The sequence below is a fragment of the Schistocerca piceifrons genome, chromosome X (genome assembly GCF_021461385.2).
Source record: "Schistocerca piceifrons isolate TAMUIC-IGC-003096 chromosome X, iqSchPice1.1, whole genome shotgun sequence".
Classification (NCBI taxonomy): Eukaryota; Metazoa; Arthropoda; class Insecta; order Orthoptera; family Acrididae; genus Schistocerca; species Schistocerca piceifrons.
The window spans coordinates 462906074-462930997 of record NC_060149.1 but is presented as its reverse complement, the minus strand read 5'-3'; the positions used below and the strand labels follow the sequence as shown (position 1 = coordinate 462930997).

Here is a 24924-nt window from a genome sequence, read left to right as displayed (position 1 = left end):
AAAGATATATATGCACCTAAATGTGATTTGCCGAGTATTCCTGTAGATGTAGATGTTGATGATTGATGAGCTTAAGAACTTTACCACTAATGCTGTAACTGGATAATGTTGAGACATTTTGCTCAAATATGGACATAATTTTGCATTCCTCCATGTTTAAACATGTGTTTCGGTAGATTAAGTTATATCTAATACTTCTTGCATTTCCTTACCGTCATTAACTGATATTGCTTTGCTGGATATTTTTAATACAGTGACACTTACTTATGGACAAATTTTAATGTGACCAGGTGTGGTTACTGCTGTTGTAATTGTCACATCATACCGCATGAAAGTGAATCCAGACAATATCGCAACACCTATAGCAGCAAGCCTTGGTGACATAACTTCACTATTTCTCTTATCTTGGATTGCAACCTGGCTTTATGATGTCACTGGTAAATGCAATTAAGTTATTTCTGTCATTGTACTTACATTCTAAGGAAGTAATTTCACAACTTGTGCTGTAAAAATCAATTCAAAATATCACTTAATAATTGCATAACATCTGTTGACTAATTTAGCACAACTTATTTTTTCAGATGAACTATCTTACATGCCAGTTATCATTATTGTACTTTTTGCATTTACTACTCCATTCTGGGTTTGCTTTGCAAATCGGAATAAGTACACAAGGTCTGTTCTTACTAGTGGTTGGAGTCCTGTCATTGCAGCAATGGGAATAAGCACGTGAGTACTAGGAGCTTTTTTGATATTTGGTAATATTGATAATCACTTTAAAAATTATGCAGAAAAAGGTACAGAGTGGTGATGTAATGGGAAAACATAAAGTTCCTTCCTCAGTGATGCAGGATTCTTAAATTAATTACTTTTTAATGCCTTGGTAGAGATGATTTCACATTACCCTAATTCCAATATGTGGTTAAAGTGTGTCACATGGATGACTGTGACATTTACTGATGCTGTGTAGTGTCAAATTTACATTCTATAGATTAATACATAAAGAGAGAAAAGCGGAGCATAAAACCAGTGATGATATAAAGATTCATTCATTTATTCATTCACTGTGTTTTATATATCCCATCCCAAAGAACCATCATGGTTGTAAAATGAGACAGATAACTCCCCTCAAAAAGTAGCTGATCCTGCTTAACTCACCATCCTCATTTCATGGACAGATCACATTTAACAACCACTTATAACCCCACTTTGCACTGTACTGCACATAGTTAGTATTTAGTCTCCTCAGTCCCATATTTTTAGCAGCTACACTGCGTTATAATTATTTACTAATCTCAGACACATGATATGTGCTGGTGTGTTTCAAGCATGATATTTGACCAAAATAAATAGTAGAGGCAGTCAGCAAGTGTACCGAGATCACATTTTACTCATGACATTGGCAATTCCTTGGGATTGGGGTAGCGATGAACTCATGGCTGGGCACAAGTGCTCATCACTCAGGTGACTCAAGGGCACTTGTAGTGAAAAGTTGATGAAGTCTGATAATGAATTATATACAATAAAAACTGCATGTATCATATGTACACTATTAATGAATAAATTATTTTATCATCATAATATTTTCATCTTTGCATATTCTTACCCTCTTGTTTATAAACATCATAATACAAAAAAATAGACATACTTTTTGTTTGTTATCATGTGCCTACAACCAAATGTTGACCTGGTATAATCATTCACAGTTGAAAAAGTTATTTCATGTCTGTTGAGTGAAAGTAACTATATTCTGTAAGAACTGATATACAAGAAACACTTCCCATCACTCTCTTCAGCCCTGAATGCAACCCACAGGACCATAAGTACCCTTTTCAGTCAGTATCTGCAATTAAAAACAGCATTAATAAACGTTTGTTTTCTCAAATTCAGTTCCTACCTCCTTCTCTTACCTCATTAAAATACTGTGGCAAAATTTTAGAAGCTAGTGGGAACAGTAAATGCAAGATGAATGTAAAGGGGACAATAATATTATAATGATTATTCCCATAATGGTCCCAATCTCAAGATTAGTGGACAGTTCCTTTGGTAAATAAGTTATATTATTAAAATTTTTAAATGTAGTCAAAAGAACATGTTTCTGAATCTGTTTAATAATTCATTTTATGTTACAGTTCCCATTTTAACCTTTTCAAACTTTTTTAAATTGCAACTCTGATGATATGCCAAAACCTTTGTCTGTAATTGAGCTGTTCACTTTTTTTTAACTGAGATTAAGAGAACTTAAATTACATAAGATGAAGGTAACAGTTTTTCTAATTTTAGTATGTCACAGTTTATAAACTAAAAGAGATATGAAAATAAACATAAGCACACTTATTTTGAACTGTTGTAAGAGTGAACAAGGAAAACTTCAGGAATATCTGATAATACTTACTAAGGTATTGTTGTGGCATGAAATGATGCACATTCCTAATCAAATAAAACAATTAGTGCCTTGAAATAAAACCAGGTAGAATTATTGTGGCTTATTCCAGATCTGTTCAGCAGAATATAATATGCCATCTGCTAATGTAGAATAACTTCCTTCATTGTCATAGCACTGTGACAAATGGCAGTTGAATGACAATGGGTCTAATGAGCACCATGGAAACTCACAGCACCAGATGCTAGTAGCCTGCTCATGCCTCACTGAACTCTGTAGCTGCAGTGTAAAACATAGCAGTAAGAAACTTATGGGCAATTTTGAAGGGTGAGATGACTATCTGTAGTAAATAATTCAACAATGGCATGCTAGAGACATCAACAAAATATCAAGAGTGCATTTGGCATGGGACCATCCACTACAAAAACTTTATACTGAATGTAATAAATTTCATCCTGAGAAGCAATATTCCATGCAGACATCATGTTAGGTAGTGTAGCTTGGAGTTATACTGTTAATCTATATTACCTTGATCCACATAGAGAAAAACAGTTTCATTTCCAAGAAATGCAATTGTAAACATTAAACAAGGAACTGAATACCACACTGAACAAATATCTACTCAAAAAGTCATACATGTTGAAACATAAGAAAAAATGTGGCTGAAACAGTTTAATAATCTATGTTACTACTACTACATTTCAGCTGACAGAGGGCTGTATGGTTACTAGTTTCAATCTAGTTCAATTTTATTTTTGAACAGAAATAATAGATGATTTAATCTGAGTATCTGAATTAGTTTTCAAGAAATATCTCTCAATAGATAATCATTAAAGGGCTGAAAATAATGATTCATTTATGGGGTACATTTACCATACCAAGAGATGAAAAATAAATGATGCAACACAACATTTTAAACATTCTGATGATGATTTTCTGTGTCCTCCTCTCATTTTTGTTTGTTTACAAGAGAATTTTCTTGATGTCTCCTTGTTAATTGTGTACATTTTTAAATAACTTTTTGTAATATATCTATCAATGACAGAACTCATATTAATTCAACTTATAGCTCCACTTCTTGAAATCAAGCTATTGACTACTGTAATGTTAACAAAAATGTGAAAAAGACCGTAAAATTACAGGGATACATGGTGGCTGATTCATACTTACCTTCAGGAGATCAAGTTCTAAGTACTTGCCAATAGAAACAAACAACGTAAACTCCAGGTAGAAGTATCAACAATGTATGAGGAAATAGATTGCCACTCACCATAAAGAAGACATGTTAAGTTGCAGACAGGCACAATTAAAAAGCTTACATAAAGCTTTCAGCCACAGCCTTCACCTGCAAGAGACAAACACACATCATTCATACTCACAAGCAAGCACACCTCATGCATTCATGACCACCAATTCCAGCAGCCCCAGCTGGAATGCAGTCTAGTCTGGGAGTTGGCAGTATTGTGTGCATGAGGCTCATAGGTTGCCTGAGTGTATGAATGGTGTGTGTTTTTCTTTTGCTGATGAAGGCTGTGTCCAAAAGCTTCATACAAATGTCTTTTAATTGTGCCTGTCTGCAACTTAACATGTCTTCTTTATGGTATGTGGCAATCTGTTTTTCCTACACTGATGCCAATAGAAACATATTGGATTAGAAAAAAAATAGCTATTCCTAGGTTTCAGAAAATGAATGTTCCTGCCTTATAGAGGATATTAAAGCATTACTTTTGTTTACTTAGGTTTATGACAGTAGTGGGCTGCAGTGGTATGTTTAATTTAAGTTTTCATCTGTGGAGTTAAGGGAGACTTTTACAGCAAGCTTCGAGACCTCTGAGTCATGCTGTAGTGTGTGGTCAAAAACTGAGTACTAGGTGTCCCTCGAATGGCAGTTCTTCTGTATGCATACATATGCTTTGTCAGTTTAGTGGTAGTAATTTTCTTATAAAAAGATGGAATATTAGGTAATGGGTTGGGTGGATGCATATGGTAGGTTTTACAGTAGGAGAGTAGAGTGTGCTCAAAAACTGAGTACTAGGTGTCCCTCGAATGGCAGTTCTGTATGCACAAATATGCTTTGTCAGTTTAGTGGTAGTAATTTTCTTATAAAAAGATGGAATATTAGGTAGTGGGTTGGGTGGATGCATATGGTAGGTTTTACAGTTGGAATGATTGCAGGGGTACAAATTGTTAGGATTTCTTCCTGTCCCATTGGCATATGGCATGAAGGAAATTATTGAACCCAAGAATTTCTATGAGTTGACCAATACGATCAGCCAAAAGCTTTGCGCAGTAATAACACCAGTTCCCATCAGCTCACTGCAGTTAAGCATTGTTGGGCTTGGCTAGCTCTTGTATGGGTCACCTCAGAGTCTGCTCAGTGTTGTTGGGAAGCGGGGTGCACTCAAGCCTTGTGAGGCCAATTGAGGAGATACTTGACTGAAAAGTAGCAATACCACTCAAGAAAACTGACAATAGATGGGAGAGCAGTGTGCTGACCATATGCCCCTCCATATCTGCATCTAGTGATGCATAAGGGCTGAAGATGACATGGTTGCCAGTCAGTACCTTTCGGCCTTCAAGACCTGTTTCAATTAATACCATTACTTGCTTACTGATGATTTAATAATATGATAGCAATATTCTGCAGTTTTTGAAGTGGACAATTTTATATTCAGTAAAGTTACTGACCTTTGCACCACTTTGAAATGATATCAAGCTCTGATAGTATATTTTTCAGATAGTCCTTCATCATATACAGCATGATCAGAATCAAAATTCCAGTTTCAAAATGCTGTAAAAATGAACTGCTGCTTAAAATACATCAAAATTGAATTGTATGTTATCAAGGAAGTGAAAACATTATGGAAACAAAAAAATTAACTAAAATTTTACCATTAGATGACACTGTAAGTGGCATAATATGCAAAAAAGAAAACAAGGTACACAGCTATTCCTCAGTTTGTGTCTGAGATGCTCAGCACAAGTGTCTCAATGCAGAATCAAGTGCTGCTGATGAAGCTCTTTTACAAAAACAGCGACTGTGCACCATTACCTCTGCAGAAGTTCTGAACACTCAAGGGTACGGAAAAAGGCATTAGTCCAATGTCTGAGAAGGTTCTAGAGAAAATGATTCATAAATTCAAAAAGACAAGTTCTTTTGAAGTGCAGCATGCCAGAGAGAGGAAAACTATCTGACTCCAGTAAAAGAGATGCCCATAGCATTAGCTGAGCAGTGGTGTGTAAACATGCAGTGCACAGGGTCATTGTCCAAAGCTTGGCCATGCCTGTGAGCATGATGCATAAAATTCTATGAAGCATCCTGCATTGATATCCATACAAAATTACCCATGTTCAGGAGTTGCTTCATGCTGACATGTCAGTGAGACAATGATTTGCTCTAGATTTCTAGCTCACAGGGAAGTGGGCAATGAATGGTCATGGGAACATTCTGTGGACAGATGAAGCCCATTTCCATCTCCAACTACATGTCAATATACAGAACTGCAGAGTATCAGTGATGGAAAAGCCACTCGCACATCAACAAGTAAAACTATGTTCTGCAAAGGTAACTGTGTGGTTTAGTTTAACTGCATCATTCCTCCTCCCCCCTCCCCCCTCTCCTCCCCAGTAGATGGGTCATGTGACTCCTGTTACGTGTACCATTACTGGTAAACACTGTGAGAGTCTTTTGAGCACCAGTGTCATCCCAACTATTCAACTGCATGGATGTGTGGGGTAGGATCATTTTTATGCAAGATGGCACACCTCCGCACATTGCACAGACAGTGAAGCAGTTGATGCAGAGCATTCTGGAAATGCTAGAACCAACAGCTGTCACTTCCCAACAGCTTGGCCATCCAGATCAACCGATCTTAATCTGCGTGACTTCTTGCTCTGGGATTATCAGAACATAATGTGTTTGGTGCTAAAATTACAAATGTATCTGAATTAAAGATGTGTATTGCCCAACACAATCTGAATGGGACCTTAAAGACATTCCTGCACATTGTGGAACATGCTGTTTCTTGATTTCACCTTGTGGGAGGAAATGGTGGACAGTATAATAAACACATCTTGTGCCAGTCTCATGACAGTTAAAAACTGATTTTATTGTTACTTTTCATGCAGTATTTGGCCATTAAACACTGATTTTTCCCATATCATATGGCATGACCTTGCTATGGTGGGTGGGCTTATCTCACTAACAGTGCCACAACTGGTGAATGCCAAACTTATGTGGCTATGCACATTGCACATTATGGTTGATTTAATGTGAAACTCACACTTTTGTCACACAATCAGAACACTTTTGTTGTAATTTCATCTACCTTTCTCCATCCATTATCAACACTTTGGAACACAGGGCCCCAGGTCTGATTACCAGACAGGTTGGTGATTTTCTCTGCCAGGGGACTGGAGACATGCTGATAACTGTGCAGTTAAGTGCCCCACAAACCAAATATCATCATCATCATCACTTTTGCATACTTCCTCTGCTTTATTATATATCCATACTGACATTTCCAATATTGTCACATCATTAAGGACCAACCAGTCCAGCCACCTAGTTGATCCAGAGGCATCATTTTCTGTAATATTGGGTGTGCATCACCAGATGAAGAATTTTATGTTCCAGAATTCATAGGCAACTATTCTGAGGGTTGCAAGCAGACAATATGTCCAACTGACAGGAGCCAATGTTGTGAGAACAACAATCAGTGACAGAGCATGCCCCTTCAGATTTGTTGTTTCACCAGAAGGCAACCATATTCTGCATTGATTTTGGGTGGCTAAGCAAAATCAAAATTAGTTATGTACACCCACTGTCATGACCTGATGACACTTGAGACTGCCCAGTGGGAGTGAAGTAGCTTCCACATGGATATGCAGGCTGACTACTGGCAGACCAAAATTAGTAAGTATGACTGTGAAAAGAACACTTTCATAACACAATTCCACACTGCCACCTAAGAACAAAATGTGAGTGTATGGGATATTAGACTAGCTGTGTAATTGGACTGCAGAGTTCTTAGCAAATAGAATGCAGCATGTCATTGTTAATGGAGAAAAATCTTCAGATGTAAAAGTAACTTTGGCCATATCCCAAGGGAGTATTACAGGACTGTCAGAAGTTCTACTAGGATTTTTACAGATGATGCTGTTGTGTAGAGAGAATTTACTTATTTATTGAATTTTGTGTTTCCATAAAACACTCTGTGTGTGTGTATTAATAAGAACAGTCTCTACTGAGGCAGGCTCTTCAGCTCTATCTCTCCTTTCATATGTGTGGTAAATAAATGTTCTTCCAGTATGGAGTGTTAATGTTTGGTTGATGACATTGCTCCCATAACTAGTGCCAGCTTTTGGTTTCTACATGGCAATACCTTTTTTAACTTACTTGAGGTGAGTCCCTCAATCTGCCTACTGTTGTCTGAGAATATGTAAACAATATTGATTGTTATATAATGCTTTAGTTGCAGTACGAGTTTGTGTTACTCTTTCCTTTCTGTGAAGCTTAACACAATATAAGTGAAAACTTTATTCTGGTATTATGTGCACACACTAAGTTTCTAGGGTATTTGTGCCTAGTGCTGATATTGCTCTTTGAGGAAGTTTTGTCTTGTTACCTGTGTACAGTCATGCCTTGATAACAGCACCATTCAGCAGTATATTTGTGAAGTGTAGTTTAGTTCTAGAACAGATTTGAACATCGTCTGACATTGTCATGTTGCTCCATTCACACATATTTCATATCATGATCAGGTATCCTGATTGCTTTAGATCTCCAATTAAGGCCAATACAAACACTGCATTTGGATAATAATACCTATATTTTCACATGTGGTTATGTGCTGTTATGCTTGATTCCAAAACCTTCCTGATGGAGCTATGGGTCTCAATGGAGCTCTAGTTAAAACAATTGTCTTTTGCAGGTAGTGGTCTTAACATATAATGTATTGAAGCATGTTTCTCAGTTCAAATTAAAGCTTCAATAAGAGAAATTTGCTTTTCTACCATCGCAAACACTACAGCAGCTATGCTACGTAGGCCTACATTGTTGAATAAATACTTTTAGAAGGCTCTGTCTGAGCCATTCTTTGGCATTTCTTTTATGTTGTGTCTATAATGAAACTTTCACTCTGTAGCAGGGTATACACTCAATGACACTTATAGGCAGATTAAAACTGTGCTAGACCATTAAAATACTTTGGAAAATTTATATGGACTTTTTCAATGCAGGACAGATATACTCGCACACTGGAGCTTTGAATAAAGTTATTAGGTGTGCTCAGATAGCTCTTTCGATAAGGATATGGCGAACTAAATTGTGCTTCAGTTATTCTAGTTCATGTGATTTTAATCTCTCAGGAGATTTCATTATGGGACAGTTCTACGAAAGATTGAAAAACTCACACTGGAAACAAACTGTATATGCTGGCAAAATGAATCTTCAGTATATTTCTTCTTCCAGAGGTGCTAGTCCAGTAAACTGTGCAAGGTATAATCTCATATTGTTGGAAGAGTATGGCTGAAAAGCACTCAGACTGCTGTGCCAAGTTAAAGTTTGAGACTTACTTGAGTGGCTAAATTGGTAAGAGCCTAGTATGCAGAGGATAATGACTAATCTTGAAATGTATGCAGTTTTTTTAAAATGTACACTCTGATACAGATTAAAACTGTCATTTTGTTTCTGGTTATATTAGTAAGAATTTATTGTTTGTTGGAGATCTTGTAAAACCTAATGTTTCAAACATTGTGTGCAGTCTTAAATATGAAGTTGTTACAATAAACAACAACTACATATTTATAAAACATTTAGTCTCATCGTATCAGCAATATTCCAAAATGACAGCACAAATTATGTGAAAACATATTACTTGATGTCAGATGATGTATTTGGCTCACATTGAATAGTGTCCTGACACATTTCAACATAGTGGCCAGAACAGCCTTCAAAGAAGAGGAAAGACCAAGAAGCTGGATGTGGGGCAACCCATTTCAAAGAAAATGGTTTAATTATGTTTCCCAACACCAAAATACTTTTTTCAGTTTGGGGTAAGAAACATATACTCTATTTCTGTATACTTGCTGTATATAGCATATCAATGCTGAGACAATGCAAACTGTTTTTGTGGCCATTGCTAGATTCTGAAACTTTTTCAAACTGAATGTGGATGAGGTTCATTGAGGAAAAATAACACACTTTTCTTCAGTTAATAGTGAACACACTACATGGACAGACAATGGGACATCATAAACATTGTCAAATACCTTGGTATTCTGGTAAGTTAAAATATGTTATGTAGTATTCATGTTGACAGCACACTGAGTTGACTGAATAGTCTCATTTATATAAAGGCCACCAATGTTATGGCAAGAGCTAAAAATAGGTAACACTGTAAAAAGCTGAATACAGGTGTGCTTTGTGGCTACACAATGTGAGCTCATGCACTTTGATGACTGTTCTATCCACAAGTATCCATGGCACACTGTTTCTGTTTGATGTGGATTATGTCTACATCTGTTGTAGATGCACTTAAGAATGAGCCACACTCAAAATTAGTAGTGCTTCATAAAGTATAATTCTGAAATATGGCCTGGTAGAATGATATCATTCTTCAAATTAATTGAGGCATACTCAGAAGAAGTTCATAAATTCTTCCTAGCCACTGACTCAAACTATATAAAAAATCTCTGTATTATATGGGCGCGAGATTTATAAATGTAATCTGGATGGGGAAGTGCAGTCCATATGAAACAAATACTGAACAAGACTTATCCTGTATGTCAGAAAAAGTAACAGTATATGTATTATAACCTTAGATTAATTTTATCCATCCATATATAATGTTGGAATTGACAAGTTATCTATGCCAAAATCTTTTATTGTATGATACAGGTTATGTTGATAATAAAGATTTAATTGATTGATTTATTAATGGTTTAACACAGATTAAAATATATTAGAAGCTGAGTGATACATTAGGAGGTAGTGTTACGTATGTCAAAAAGTGTAAATGGTTACAATATTGCACTTGACCTCTCAGTAACAAACAGTCATGAGCAAACAGGAAATGTCATGACGGATACAGAAAATAGTGGTCATAAGGTCATTGTAGTGATTCTGAATACCAAAGCATCTAAATAAAAGATTAACATAAAATATATGTGTTCAAGGTAGCAGATAAAAATTAATTTGGAACCTTTCTAAAAGGAAGCCTCCAGTCCTTCCATACTAATTACGTAAGCATCGACCAAATGCTGTTTAAATTCAGAGAAATAGTTTTGACAGTAGTTGAGAATTGTTACTAAGTAAATTAATAAGAGATAGTCTGCCCCCGGTAGCTGAGTGGTCAGTGCAGCCGAATGTCAATCCTATGGGTCCAGGTTCGATTCCCGGCTGGGTCAGAGATTTTCTCCTCTCAGGGACTGGGTGTTGTGTTGTTCTAATCATCATCATTTCATCCCCATCAACGAGCAAGTCGCCGAAGTGGCGTCAAATCGAAAGACTTGCACCCAGTGAATGGTCTACCTGAATGGAGGCCCTAGTCACATGACTTTTTTTTTTTAAATAAGAGATAGAAAGAACATAACCCCTGTGGTACACAAAATAGGTTGAAACGCAGTTGTAGAAACAAAGAAAAGCATCTGCTGGATTAAAAGAATGAAAAATCTTCAAGATTGGAAATTGTTTCCTGATGCTAAAAATATAGTCTAGACTTCAGTGTGAGAAGCTTTAATAGTTACCACAACAAAAAGCTATCTCAAAACTTGGCAGAAAATACAAAGAGACTTAAAACAGCAGCAAGACAAAATCAATCTACACTATGTGATGACAATTGTAATGCTACCAATGAAGGCTTCACTAAAGTGGAGTTACTAAACATGGCTTTCTGAAATTCCTTCAGCAAAGATGATAAATATTCTATAATGTTAATCAAAATCAGCTGCCAGTATGAGTAATTTGGAGGTAGGTATCCTCAGTAAAGAAAAACAACTTTAGTCATTTAATAAATGCCTGGTCCCATTTATTTACATACAAATTAGGATCCATTTCAAGTATGCTGATAAAAAAAAAAAAAAAAAAAAAAAAAAAAAAAAAAAAAAAAAAAAAAATTTGAAGTAATCTACTGTATTAAAGACCCACACTATTTGTAATAAGATTTAGGAACATATATTTTGTTCTGACATTATGAAACACCTTGAAGGTAATGATCTATAGACACATCACCAGCATTGATTCAGAAAATATCATTCTTGTGAAACATGACTGATGCTTTACTAAGACAAAGTGATGAGTAATATCAACAGGAGATTGCAAGTTGATTCTATACTTCAAGATTTCCAGAAGGATTTTGGCAGTGCTCTTCACAAATGACTTCTACTTAAATTTCTGTCATATGGAATATCATCTCAGATATATAACTAGGATCTTTACCAGAGAGAATTTACGGAGGATGTAAAAGAAATTCAAAGGAGAACAGCTATTTTGTATTATTGCAAAATAATAGAGATAGTGTCAGGGGTACAATAAGTGAAATCTTTTCATGAAATTTTATTCAGCAACTATGTAATGAATGACAAAGCATTTTGCTGACTCCCAACTACATGACCATAATAATAAAACATTAGAAATCAGAGCTCACATGGAGAGATTTAGGTATACATTTTTCCTATGTGCTATTTGAGAGTGGAAAGAATGGGAAATAGCCTGAAAGTGGTTCTATGAACCTACTGGCTGTGAATTACAGAGTAATTATCTATATGTAGATGGAGATTGGTTTGACAACAAGCTGTAACAACTGCAGTCACATTTTGGGGTACAAAATTAAATGAAGCAAATAATTTTGGATGCCTCCATGACTCCCATGTATATCACCATGGGTAAGGATCTGAAAATGGATAACATATCTTTGTGCTGCACATCAAGAACGACAACTGATAACAGCAAAGCCTGTGTAGAAATCATTTACAAACAGTGGCAGCATGAATGAAGGTTTGTGCTTTTTAGCAGGCATAGTTAATAAAGTGTGGGTGCCTTTCACTCAGTTCTAAAATGAAATGTCAACTGGTACAATGAAACTATACTGACTCATTGCACCAAAGAAATTTCAGTTTACCATCAGTGCAGATAAAATTATAAAATTTTAGTGATATGTTTTTGGAAAGACGAGGCATTGTATTCTAGAGGGCATTACAATAATGGTTACAATCAACAACTTTTCCATCCTGTTCAACACTCTGAGCTCACATAGTGATATTATTGAACTGAGGAGTTTTTGCCTAATAACTTTCAGTTGGTGGCTCATGCAACCTAATTACCCAGTCTAATTTGTGATAGTGACTTTTAACTTTTTAGAGTATTCAAGGTCATAGGAGTGGATGCCAACTGGTTGCTTTGTATCAGTTATTCCATAGCTCTCCAGCATACTACACTGGACTAGCAAAACTGCAGGGGGTTCTGTACAGCACAATATTCTTCTTTATAGTCAAAATAAATCAATAATTTCATTTAAAGATCATTATATATAATGAGAGTTATACACAATATGTAATGTAAATTTTCTGAACTTTTTCAGCATTGCAGTAAATCTTAGTTATGGAAAAAAATTGTCCAGTTATGTAGTTACCTGTGAGAAACATTTCTCACAGTACAATTAATCAACATTTTCATTTTTCAGTATTGGTGGTCTGTTCCTGGATGTTCTAATGTCAAAATACCCAACAATTGCTGTTTTCCAACCTGTTATCAATGGTGTAGGGGGCAACCTTGTGTCTGTCCTGTCAAGCAGGTTATCAACCTGCTTACACAGGAAACATCAGTTTGGCCATTTACCACCAGGGACAAGGATATGTTTAAGTCCATTTGATGCATTTTGTTCCAAAGGTGAGTACTATTACATTTTGACCTGAAATACAAACAGGGGTGTGTAGTTTTCATTATTACTGTGTACTAGTTAGTAATAGTTGCTACATAGATTTAAGTACTAATTTAAAACAATTGAATTTCTCATGCTTCCTACTTTAGGCACATTATATGCATTCATTTTTACTCTATTCGTGACTGAGTGTAAGGTTGAAGGTGCTGGAAAAGCAGATGATCAACACCACTGTTTCAGCTGTAAGAAATTGTAACCAAGTTACTTGAATACGAATTCCATATTAGCAGAAACAGTAAACAGTCATTTATATACATAATGTGCTTAGTGATTTCAATGTGGTAAATATCTGCCATGTAAAACTCAGATTTGCTTAGTATGAAGCTATATATTCATTGAGAGAAAATTTGAATATGTATTGCACACAACACAGGAGAAAATTGTGTGAGGATAAAAAATGAACAACTTACTTTTTTCATGAGAGAGATATACAGGAACAATTGATGTGTTAATAACTTAAACAGTTTACTGTAAGTAAACTTTATTTACTTCATAAATCTCACAAGTGTTATACTGAGACCTGAGTTTCTCCTGGCGTATACAACTTTCAAATAACTTCCAGGAATTCAGCCAGGTAACACTTTCAGTGGCCGCCGATATTTCGGCGGGAGAACGTCCCGCCATTTTCAAGGCAAACTGCAACGGACAGGCGTACATTTGCATGTACGCCGCCTGTCCGTTGCAGTTTGCCTTGAAAATGGCGGGGTGTTCTCCCGCCGAAATATCGGCGGTCGCTGAAAGTGTTACCTGGCTGAATTCCTGGAAGTTATTTGAAAGTTGTATACGCCAGGAGAATCTCAGGTCTCACATTGTTTACCTCTACGGGGAGGAAATGTATCGGTGTTTACGTAAGTTGGATAAACTTCGTAGCTGTCGAGTTAGACTGCAATGTGCTTTGTCGTTTTTATTGAGGTGTCGTGATGAAAATCATGTCCCAACATTTGCTAAGGTTGTGCACCATATTAATTCTCCTGCCGCCAATCGTATTAAGCAACGTGCTGGCTTGGCTCTTGTTCGCGAAAGGATTCGTTTTACTCGTCGACGTTGGACGGTGCCTCATGGACCCAAGCTGACTGGGAGTACAACTCCGTTACTGTCCGGCATTTGGCAAAGTTTGAACGTTTTCATCGGATGTTATATCTCGACGTTCTGTGATAAATCTCACAGAGAAATCTTTTGACGACGCAACCTTATCCGTGCTAGGGAAGGGTTTAAATTTTGCACCCACTCCGAAGAATTTGCCGGTAGTTGATTTTATTAGTTCAATTGAACAGGCAGTTTGCAAACTACCTCCTGACGCTGCAGAGGAAGTTAGGAGGGAGGCATGCCATGTTTTGACTAGGGCTCGTCCACCCAAGAGTAATGTAACAGCAGCAGAGAGGGCTGCTTTACGCTCTCTCAAAGTTGATCCCAGTATTGTTATTTTACCTGCTGACAAGGGCAATGCCACCGTTGTTTTAAATAAACATGATTATGTACGAAAGATGCAACGTTTACTATCTGATTCAACGTATCGCAGAATCGATGCTGACCCCACGAAAAGTGTTGAGAGAAAGACCAACAGCCTCCTGAAGAAAAGTGGTTTGTCGCAGGACACAATCAAGAGGCTTAACACCTATAGTGCGGTTCCCCCTAGGTTATATGGCCTTCCAAAGGTTAATAAGGAAGGGGTTCCTTTCCGTCCTACAGTGAGTAACATCAGCGCTGCTACATATCGTGTATCCAAGCATCTTGCTTCTCTGTTGAGTCCACAAGTAGGATGGTGTGAACATCATATCAGGAACTCAGCTGATTTTTTATGTCGTTTGGAGGGACTGAGGCTGAATGACTCTGATATTTTAGTGAGTTTCGATGTGGTCTCTCTCTTCACTCGTGTTCCTCTGTCTGATTCGTTGCGGTTAATTGAAGCCAGGTTTGGTGCTGATTTAACTAATCTCTTTAGGCATGTGTTGACATCCACTTACTTTTTATTTAATGACCAGTATTACAAGCAGACAGATGGAGTTGCGATGGGTAGTCCGTTGTCTCCTGTGATCGCAAATTTGTTTATGGAAGACTTCAAGGAACGTGCATTGGAGTCGACACCTTTAAAACCCGCCTGTTTCTTTAGATATGTTGATGATACCTTCGTTGTTTGGCCTCACGGTAGGGAGAATTTGAATGTCTTTCTAGAACATCTAAATCGATCCACTCGAACATTCGTTTTACGATGGAGGTGGAAGAGGATGGTTGCCTTCCCTTTCTCGACGTGTTGGTTAGGAGGAAGGATGATGGATCATTGGGACATGCAGTCTACAGGAAACGTACTCACACCAACTTGTACTTACAAGCTAATAGTTGTCACCATTCGGCTCAGCGTGAAGGGGTACTTCGTACCTTGGTACACAGGGCACATGTCATTCCTGATGCTGAGACTTTGCCAGCTGAGCTGTCCCATCTTGAAGTTACATTTCGTCAAAATGGTTATAGTGATAGACAGATTGAACGTGCATTGCACTATTGACCAACTGTACATAGGGTGATTGATGATAATTCTGGGTCAACACCTAAGTCTACTACCTTTTTGCCTACATAGGAAACACGTCCAATAAGATAGGTTGTATTTTACGGAAATACGATGTGAAATGTGTTTTCCGACCTCCATCTAAAATTAGAGTACTTTTGAGTTCCGTTAAGGATGATCTTGGACTGCGTAAGGCGGGTGTATATCGTATTCCTTGTAGCTGCGGCATGGCATATATTGGTCAAACTATCAGGACCGTTGAGGACAAATGTACTGAGCATAAATGGCACACGCGATTACAGCAGCCAAATAGATCTGGTATTGCCAAACATTGCTTGGATACTGGTCACCCCATGTTATATAATAACACTGAGATATTGGCATGCACGTCCATCTATTGGGACAGTGTCATTAGGGAGGCAGTTGAGATTAAATTAGCGAGCAACCTCGTTAACAGGGATGGAGGTTTCTGTTTAAACTCTGTTTGGAATCTGGCTCTCTCCCTTGTCAAAAAACAGAGGAACAGAGTCAATGCTGCCTCACCTGCGAATTGATGGTCTCACTATCGATAGTTCTGACTTTGGTTATCTTTGGTGGCACTAGTGTTCAGTGTGTGTGTGTGTCTGTGTGTGTTATCTTTCCTGCTTCTGTCCGAGAACCGAGGTATTAAAATTGCATGTACGCCACTTGTCCGCTGCAGTTTGCCTTGAAAATGGTGGGATGTTCTCCCGCCGAAATATCGGCGGTCGCTGAAAGTGTTACCTGGCTGTATTCCCGGAAGTTATTTGGAAGTGTTATACTGTGTATCATGTTAGTGACAGAATTCTTGTTGTGAGGTTAAATCTGACAGAAATGTGTATAGAATATACCCACAACTCACAATTTGATAGAATGGTGCTATAATATTAATTTAGAAAAAAGCATGGCTTTGTGATATATAATTATTTAAAAATCAAGAGAAAAGTATGTCAGCCAGAACTCAAGTTGTTCAGAGTTAACAGCTCTGATGTAATAATAACATGTAGAGCCACACTGAAAAGAGAAGAGAAGCATCTGTGCAAATATCAGGTGCTTAGTAGGCAGGCTAGTACAGAGCAATAAGAAAGGGCTGAAAGCTGAAAGGAACATATAGATAGTCAACACAAGGAAAATGGATTTGAAAACAATATTGTGGCTAAGACAGGGAAAGTAACTGAGGATGAGATGGAGGATAGGCTACTATAAGAAGAATTTGACTGAGCATATGAATACCTAACCTGAAACAAAGAACCTGGAGGAGACAACTTTATTTTAGAGTTATAGAGGTTTTTGAGAGATCCAGCAAAGAAAAAATTATTGTCCCATGTATTCAAGTAATATGAGACAAGCAAAAGATCCTCAGACTTCAAAAATACTGTAATAATTCCTACTCAAATAAGGACAGGTGCTTACAGTGTCAATATTAGTAAATCATCAGTTTCATGAGTTATGGTTGCAAAATACTATCATTAATTATTTACAGAAGGCTGGTAGCACTGGTAGATGATAACCTCAGGTAAGATCAGATTGGGTTCCAGAAAAATTTAGAAATGAGCAAGGCAATACTGATCCTATGAATTTTCTTTTGAAATAGACAACATACACACACACATTCATGCAAAAACAGCCCACACATGTGTGTTTATTAGTCTTTGTTTTTGTTGTACCTGTCTGCATCCCAACATCAACACTATATGGTGAGTGTTAATCTAGTGTCATTATTTCAGCCTGGACCTTCGATTGTTGGAATATGTGTTTATAGCTTTTCTAGATATAGAGAAATCCATTGTCAATGTTGACAAGAATACACTCTTTGTATTTCTGAAGATAGCAGCAATAAAATACAGGGAGTGAAAGGTTATCTAAAACATGTACAGAACCCAGACTCCAGTTATAAGACTGAAAGGATATCAAATGGAAGCAGTAGTGGAGAAATGAGTGAGACAGGATTGTAGTCTATCTCCAGTGACTACACATTAAACAAATGCTGAAGGAAACTAAGTATAAACTTTGAAAGGGAACTAAAGTTAAGGGAAAAGAAATTAAAAATTTTAGATTTGACAATTACACTTTAATTCTGTCAGATATGCAAAGGACTTGGAAGAGCAATTGAACAAAATGGTTAGTGTCTTGAAGAGAGGTCATAAGATTAACATCAACAAAATAAATGTAGTTGAATTAAATCAAGTAATGCTGCGGGAATTAGATTATGATATTAGGCACTGAATACATTAGCTGATTTTTTTGTTTTGACAGCAAAATAAATGATAATGGACAAAGTAGAGAGGATATAAAATGAAGACCAGTAATAGCAAGATAAGAATTTATGAACAAGATAAATTTGTTAACTACAAATAATAATGTAAATATTAGAAAGTTTTATCTGAAGAATCTGGTGGGCTGTCTTGTATGGAATAGAAATTAGGATGATAAGGAATTCAGATAAGAAGAGATACCAACTTTTGAAATCTGGTACTACATGATAATGCTGAAGATTAAATGGGTATTTTGTATTATTAATGTGAAGGTACTGAACTGAAATAGAGAGAAAAGAAATTTATGGCTCAATTTAAATAAAAGAAAGTATCAGTTGATGTGATACATTCTGTTGCATCAAGGCATAGCAAATTTGTGAATGGAGAGATTTCTGGGGGGAAGAACTGTGAGTAGGCAGGCTCAGATGAATGTTGGTTGTTATGCAGAAATGAAGAGGCTATCACAGGAAAGTCCACTGTCAAGAGCTGCCTCAAAGCAGTCCTTAGACTGATGACCACAGCAACATCAATGAACTGATAAGAGTTTACTGAAAATCCAGGTTTAACATAATCACCTATTGATGTAGCTTTTGTAAGATTTATTGATGAAACTTCCATTGCCATTAATATATGTTTTATAGACAGTTCATTGTCATTGCACCTTGGGGGAAAATTCGTTACAAGGGGTACAGAATGTGCAAGATACTGCACACCAGAATATGATAAAATATAGAGATTTGTGGATAGCAGCAGCCCACAGTCGCAAATTCATAGGATTATGACTTGGTAGTACTTTAATCTGGAGGAGGTTATCACATAATTCCTGAAATCCTTGAACAAATCATTATTTTCAATGTGAATGTTGTCAGATACAATTGTTATAAAAATGGTAAAGCTAGTATTCTTTGCTTACTTCCATTCCATATTGTTATACAGTTTCATATTCTGGGTTGATGCTTCATCAAGTTATATTTTATTGGGCAAAAAGAATAAGCATTTTTTGTGGTGTGAACTGAAGGATGTTCGGCAGAAGCCTGTCCAATGCACTAGAAATGCTGTGAAGGCAAGTTCTAACATATTAGAAATGACTCGTAGATAAGACTTTTGAGATGAGACAAAACTATTGCTTTTAAGATTTATTGTCTGTGATTGTGAAAGCAATTGCAGGTCAGAATTTTGTGTACAGATTTATGAAAAAGAGAAATTTCAAGAGAAGATTTTTCACTGCATAATTTCTTATGATTTTTGTAAAGGTCTAACTTGAAAATAAGGTTCAAATCCCTTCATTAACGTTTTGGTTATCAGCCATTATCAGAAAAACCATTTCACAACTGCTTTGCAAAAATTTATCATTGTTGAACTACAGTCAGTGATGAATTCAGTGAAGCTCCACCAAAATTAATTGCTGTTCCAAAAAACATTGATGGTGTGCATAACAAGATTGAAGACGATTAATATATGACTTACTGTGAGGTAGCAACAGCTTTACACAAAACAGTGACTGTAGTAGATTTGGCTTTCCATGAAAATTTAGCTAGGGAAAAAAATCTCTCACCAATGGATTCTACATAGTTTCTCCAAAGCTCAAAAACAGTCTCATATCAGTATGTGAAAGAAAATGCTCAAAATATCTTTGCAAGGAAATTCAAAATCAGTAGACAGCATCATAACAGGATAAAAATGTCAATATTTTTGTGTGCAGCAATAAGCTGTTCCATCATAAAGTGAAACGAGCATGAGTTCCATGGAAACGACCATTATTTCTATGATTACACTGATTTATCACAACAGTTGCTGTAGAGGAATGAAGAACAGTTAATGCCAAATGGAATACAATAATTTGCTTTCCACAAGTCATCAACACAATTTGGAAAAATAACTGATAACATTATATTATTCTTCATCATACCAATGCCAGCTGCTGCACAGGCCTTCAAACACTTTGTTATTCACGGAGAAAAACATCAAATTAATGGTTCATTGCCTGTATTCACCTTATTTATTAACCAAGGACTTCTCTTGTTCTCTTATGAAAAAAATGTGGAGATGTATTTTCATCATCTTAAAAACCATGATTTTTAGGTAACAACATCAATGTAACAATTTTTTCTGGGATTGATTCAAACACAAGCAAAGGTGTATGAATCTTGAAGTTGAATATTTTGAGAAATAATACAACAATTTTTATCAAGGAAATGTATCTCTTTGTTTTTGTAGAGATTAAAAAGTTGATTTCACTTATGAACTGAGGAAGGAATGTTGCCATATTTACAAATCTTTTTGTTTTCTGTTTTTCAGACACATTGTACACCCTCAACATTCTTCTCTCCATAGATCAGTGGAAAAAACAGTGCGTACACAAAAACACACACACACACACACACACACACACGCAGGATAGGGAGAGGTAATAACAGGACAAAAGAGAGTTAAGAAATTCTGTGTGAGTGTATAATACAAAGGTGTGTGCAAAAGGAGTGGTTGGCACCTACGTTGGAAGTTACTGAGGTGTGTAGAGGCTACTGTACCACATGTTAAGCTGCTATTAAACATGATGGAAGTTTGAGACTCTGCTGAGAGAGATATTTACGGAGACAAATATTAATAGTGAAGTAGAAAAATATTATTGAATGAGTTAAGTATTGAATCCACTAAACATCACCAGTACCTCCAATATGCCAGACACTCCATTTCCACATGGTCCAGTCACCCATTTACATCACATCCATTGAAGAAGCAGTCCCTCACCCACCACTCTGAATATTTTGCTAAGATCTTCAAAGACCATTGCTCCCCTCCCCGACTTGCCCAGATACATATCCACAGTGGCCTACACCTAAGTACATCCATAACCACTTACACATATGGTGGCCTGCATATAGTGTGAGATTACACAGTGGTTAAGACACTGGTCTCACATCCAGATTTAATTCACCATCTGGGCACCCAAATTTAGAATTACAGCTGTTTTCCTAAATTTCATAAGATAAATGTCAGGAGTTATCTTTGAAGAGGTCTTTGGACTTACCTTTATCTGAGCTACTGGTCTAGTCTAGTGACATTATCAATGACTTATTAAGCCCTAATCTTCATACCTTTCCTGCCCAGATGCAAAGGGGTGTCCCATTTGTCACACAATACCATTCACAATTGGAACAACGGAACCATTGTTCTTCACTAACTCTTACCATGTTTTGAAATTGAGCATCTCTTTGCCACTTCCCATACATCTGCCCATTACCAACCCTGTGACTTGCATTTCCTGTATCACTGTAGAAAGAGTAACATACAGGATCAGACAGATCATCTATCCATTTCACTGCCAACATGTTTGCAGTTTGTGGTCTAGTGATTAGCATTGCTGCCTTTAAAAAGTGGTGTCATAGGTTGTGATTAGCATTGCTACCTTTAGAAAGTGGTGTCATAGGTTCAGTTCCCAGCCAGGTCATAGATGTCAAAAAGAAAGGCCCACTTGAGGCAGCCAAATGACACCAGTCTAGATCTCTTGGCCAATAACACTACATGACCATTTCATTTCACTGCAACTATGGATCAATATTCTATGTGAGTACAACCATGTACCAACTTGGATGAATGGACACCATTAAACTGAGGTCAATAGTAAGTGGATTGCCCAATTGTAAAACATTCTGCTCTGTATAATGTAGTTGAACTTACGCCACCTTGTATCTCTCCTCCAACCCCAAGAAAAAAATATACTTCTTTAATCGTTTTTGTAACTCCCATGGAATCAATCTCCAACAGCCATTGTTCTTTGTGTGCCTTTACTCCCTCACTCACATTTGCAACAAAGTACATCCTCTTCTCCTCTTCCACCATGTCAGCTTTGCACCTCTGTACTACACACTAGTTCCCCTGTATAAGCTTTACTTTTCTCTTGCTCTTACTCTGGATGCTCCACACTCCCCCTGTTTTTCTTAGTATGTCTCCTAAGCAGCCACCTACCTTGCCTCCCAGCAAAGTTGCTAGTAGTCTTCCTCTCCTTCTGAAGTCCTTTTGTTGATTTTTAGAAGCTTTGTGGAATTTTTGAAATAGTTTTACATGACACCAGCAAAACAGATTTTCATTCTCTTCTTATTCATTTTCTTCATCTATATGGATGAGCATCAGCTTTTATATATTATGCTTCATACAACAGATCAGCTTCATCAAAAAGACAAGGCTGAATCTAAATTGTACAGATGAGTGACAATAGCACTTTGTCTGTTGCCAGTAACTGTTCACTATAAGTGAGTGTATGTTATGGTAGCTCAGCATAGACTTTATGTATACTGACTGATTAACTTTGTAACTTCACTCATGGACTGAGTATATGAACATTGCTTGATTATTGCTAAAAAGAGACTCATTATTTTTACATATATAACTCTACTCTATTTAGCTGAGTGCAGACTACCTAACAGCAATTGAGCTATTTTAGCCTGGTCCAGACTGTCATTTTTTCCCTATTTCTTTATTGTTAAATTCATCCCCCTGCTTCCACCTTCCTCCATACAGACAAATGTGATGAGTGAGATGGCAGAGGCCTTATTGCTGTTTTTTAGTCAAATGTTAAAAAAATATGCATAGATTGTGTAACAGTTTAAATAGTAAAGTGACAGGTTTAAAATACAATAAAATAATTGCTTTCTATAAACCTCTACATGCGGCGATGGTGGCACATTCAACAAGTTCCATGAAATCAACTGCCAATAAATTATGTGCAGGTAGAATTGGAGGAAAGATGGAGAGGCAATGGGACAATACAGATAAATGGTTGGCTATGTGCTATGTGTGATGATGAGGCTGCCTTGGAAAGTGGGATGTATAAATGAAGACAGGAGCAGAAAGAGGTGTGGGTGGGTCAGGAAGATGAGTGAGGTATTGGACCACTAATCTAAGGAGAGAACACAATGACTAATGCTGCAACTGATGGGGCATGGAAGGTGTAGATGTGGAAAGAGAGTATGATGTTTCGGCAAACAGTTTGGTTACAAGTGACAAATTTGCAGGCTTTATACAATCTGCAATAATGTACAAGTAATTTAAGTAGAGGGGGAGATATTATTCACTGGTAGAGAATAATGTTTAAAGTAAATGTAATCCCCTGGTACCGCCTGTTAATAGTTTTAGTAATTGTAGTCTATTATTGGCCTTTTGTTGAGCGGCATAGGTCGAGTGTAATTTTAGTTGCCGTCAAGAGTTAGTTCAAAATATTTTAGTGTGTTAGTAAGATGGATAGAATGGGTATGAATGGTCATGTGGAAGTCACAGAGATGGAAGTGTTTGGATGTACCAGGTGTAGAAGTACGAAACCAGAATTTCCCTATTGATAGATGGTGCTAGCCATCAGTGTAAGGCTCATGTTGAGCTTTGAACTTACGAACTATGATTTGTGAACAGCATTGGTTTTCTGTTATGATTTGAAGAAAACTGCTGCAGAATCACATCTGATGCTTGTCAAAGCTTTCAGAAAACATGCTCTTGGGCTCAAAAAATTCAAAAGTGGTGATTTTGATGTGAGAAACGATGAACATGGGAAACCACCGAAAAAGTACAAAGACAACAAATTGCAGGCCTTATTGGATGACTATGATACTCAGACTCAGCAGTAACTTATGGAACAAGTGAATGTGATGCAGAAAGCCAGTTCTCTTCAGTTAAAAGCTATGGGAAAGGTGCAGAAAGTGGGCTAATGGGTTCTGCATGAACTGAATGAAAAACAGCAAGCAGATCGAAAGGCCACTTGTTAAATGCTGCTTGTCAGATACAAAAGAAAGTTATTTTTCCATCGAATAGTGACACTTGATGAAAAATGGATATATTTTGAGAATCCTAAGCTTCATAAATCATGCCTGAATCCAGGCAAACCATCAACACCAAATCGCTTTGGAAAGAAGACAATGCTCTGTGTTTGGTGCGATCAGAAGGGTGTCATTTATTGTGAGTTACTAAAACATGGTGAAACCATTAACACTGATTGCTACCAACCACAAATGATCAATTTAAATTGAGCATAACATGAAGAAGACCACAATATGGAAAAAGGCAAGACAAAGTCATATTGCTCCATGATAACACCTGATCACACACAGCAAAATGGGTCAGGGAAACGATCAAGGCATTCAGTTGGGAAATACTAGGGTATCCAGCTTATTCTCCAGATTTGGATTCGTCCAATTATCCTTGATTTGCATCACTGGAACATGCTCTCACTGAACAATGCTTCAATTCATATGAAAATGTATGAAAATGGCTTGCTAACTGGTTTTCTTCAAAAGAGGAACTGCTTTTTTGGCATGGCATTCATAACCAGCCAGAGAGGTGGGAGAAATGTATAAATAGCAATGGAGATTATTTTGAATAAAATATTGTTTATCAATTTCAAACAACAGACTTGTAATTATTGCAACCAAATTCCAGTTTCCTACTTCTATGCCTGATATGCCTTTTGATTATTGTAGTGATTTTCACTCGATTGATTTTGAGGTATCAGAGGTAACACCTGGAGGTAAGGTTATTGATCTAGGAAGGACCCTTGTGCCACTTGTAGGTTTGGATGGAGAGCAAGGAAGGTATTGTGATCAGCGTGACAGAGTAGATGGATGGGGGAAGTTGGCTAGTGCATATCAACTCTGTAAAGGCAATGGATGAGAAGGGATATGACTCATCATTTGGGCTCACCTGTACATGGATTGGGTATTTTGATGATAATAAAAGGGGGCCAGTGTGTCAGAAATGAAGCCGAATACCATATCCAATCAAAGGCTTATTCAAGGTCTAGGGAGACAAAAATGGCAGTATTGAGTATTTTGGATGGAAGTC

The 24924-nt window shown here is 37.0% G+C and overlaps 1 protein-coding gene across 1 annotated transcript in view; it reads left to right on the top strand.

The window, feature by feature from the left end:
• The window catches only part of LOC124722427 (solute carrier family 41 member 1-like), a 339469-nt gene that overhangs the window by 303640 nt on the left and 10905 nt on the right, over positions 1-24924 (top strand). Inside the window, exons 5-7 of the mRNA XM_047247591.1 lie at positions 291-437; positions 582-729; positions 13066-13271. Of these exons, the coding sequence (XP_047103547.1) occupies positions 291-437; positions 582-729; positions 13066-13271 (501 nt within the window). The remainder of the gene's footprint in view (positions 1-290; positions 438-581; positions 730-13065; positions 13272-24924) is intronic.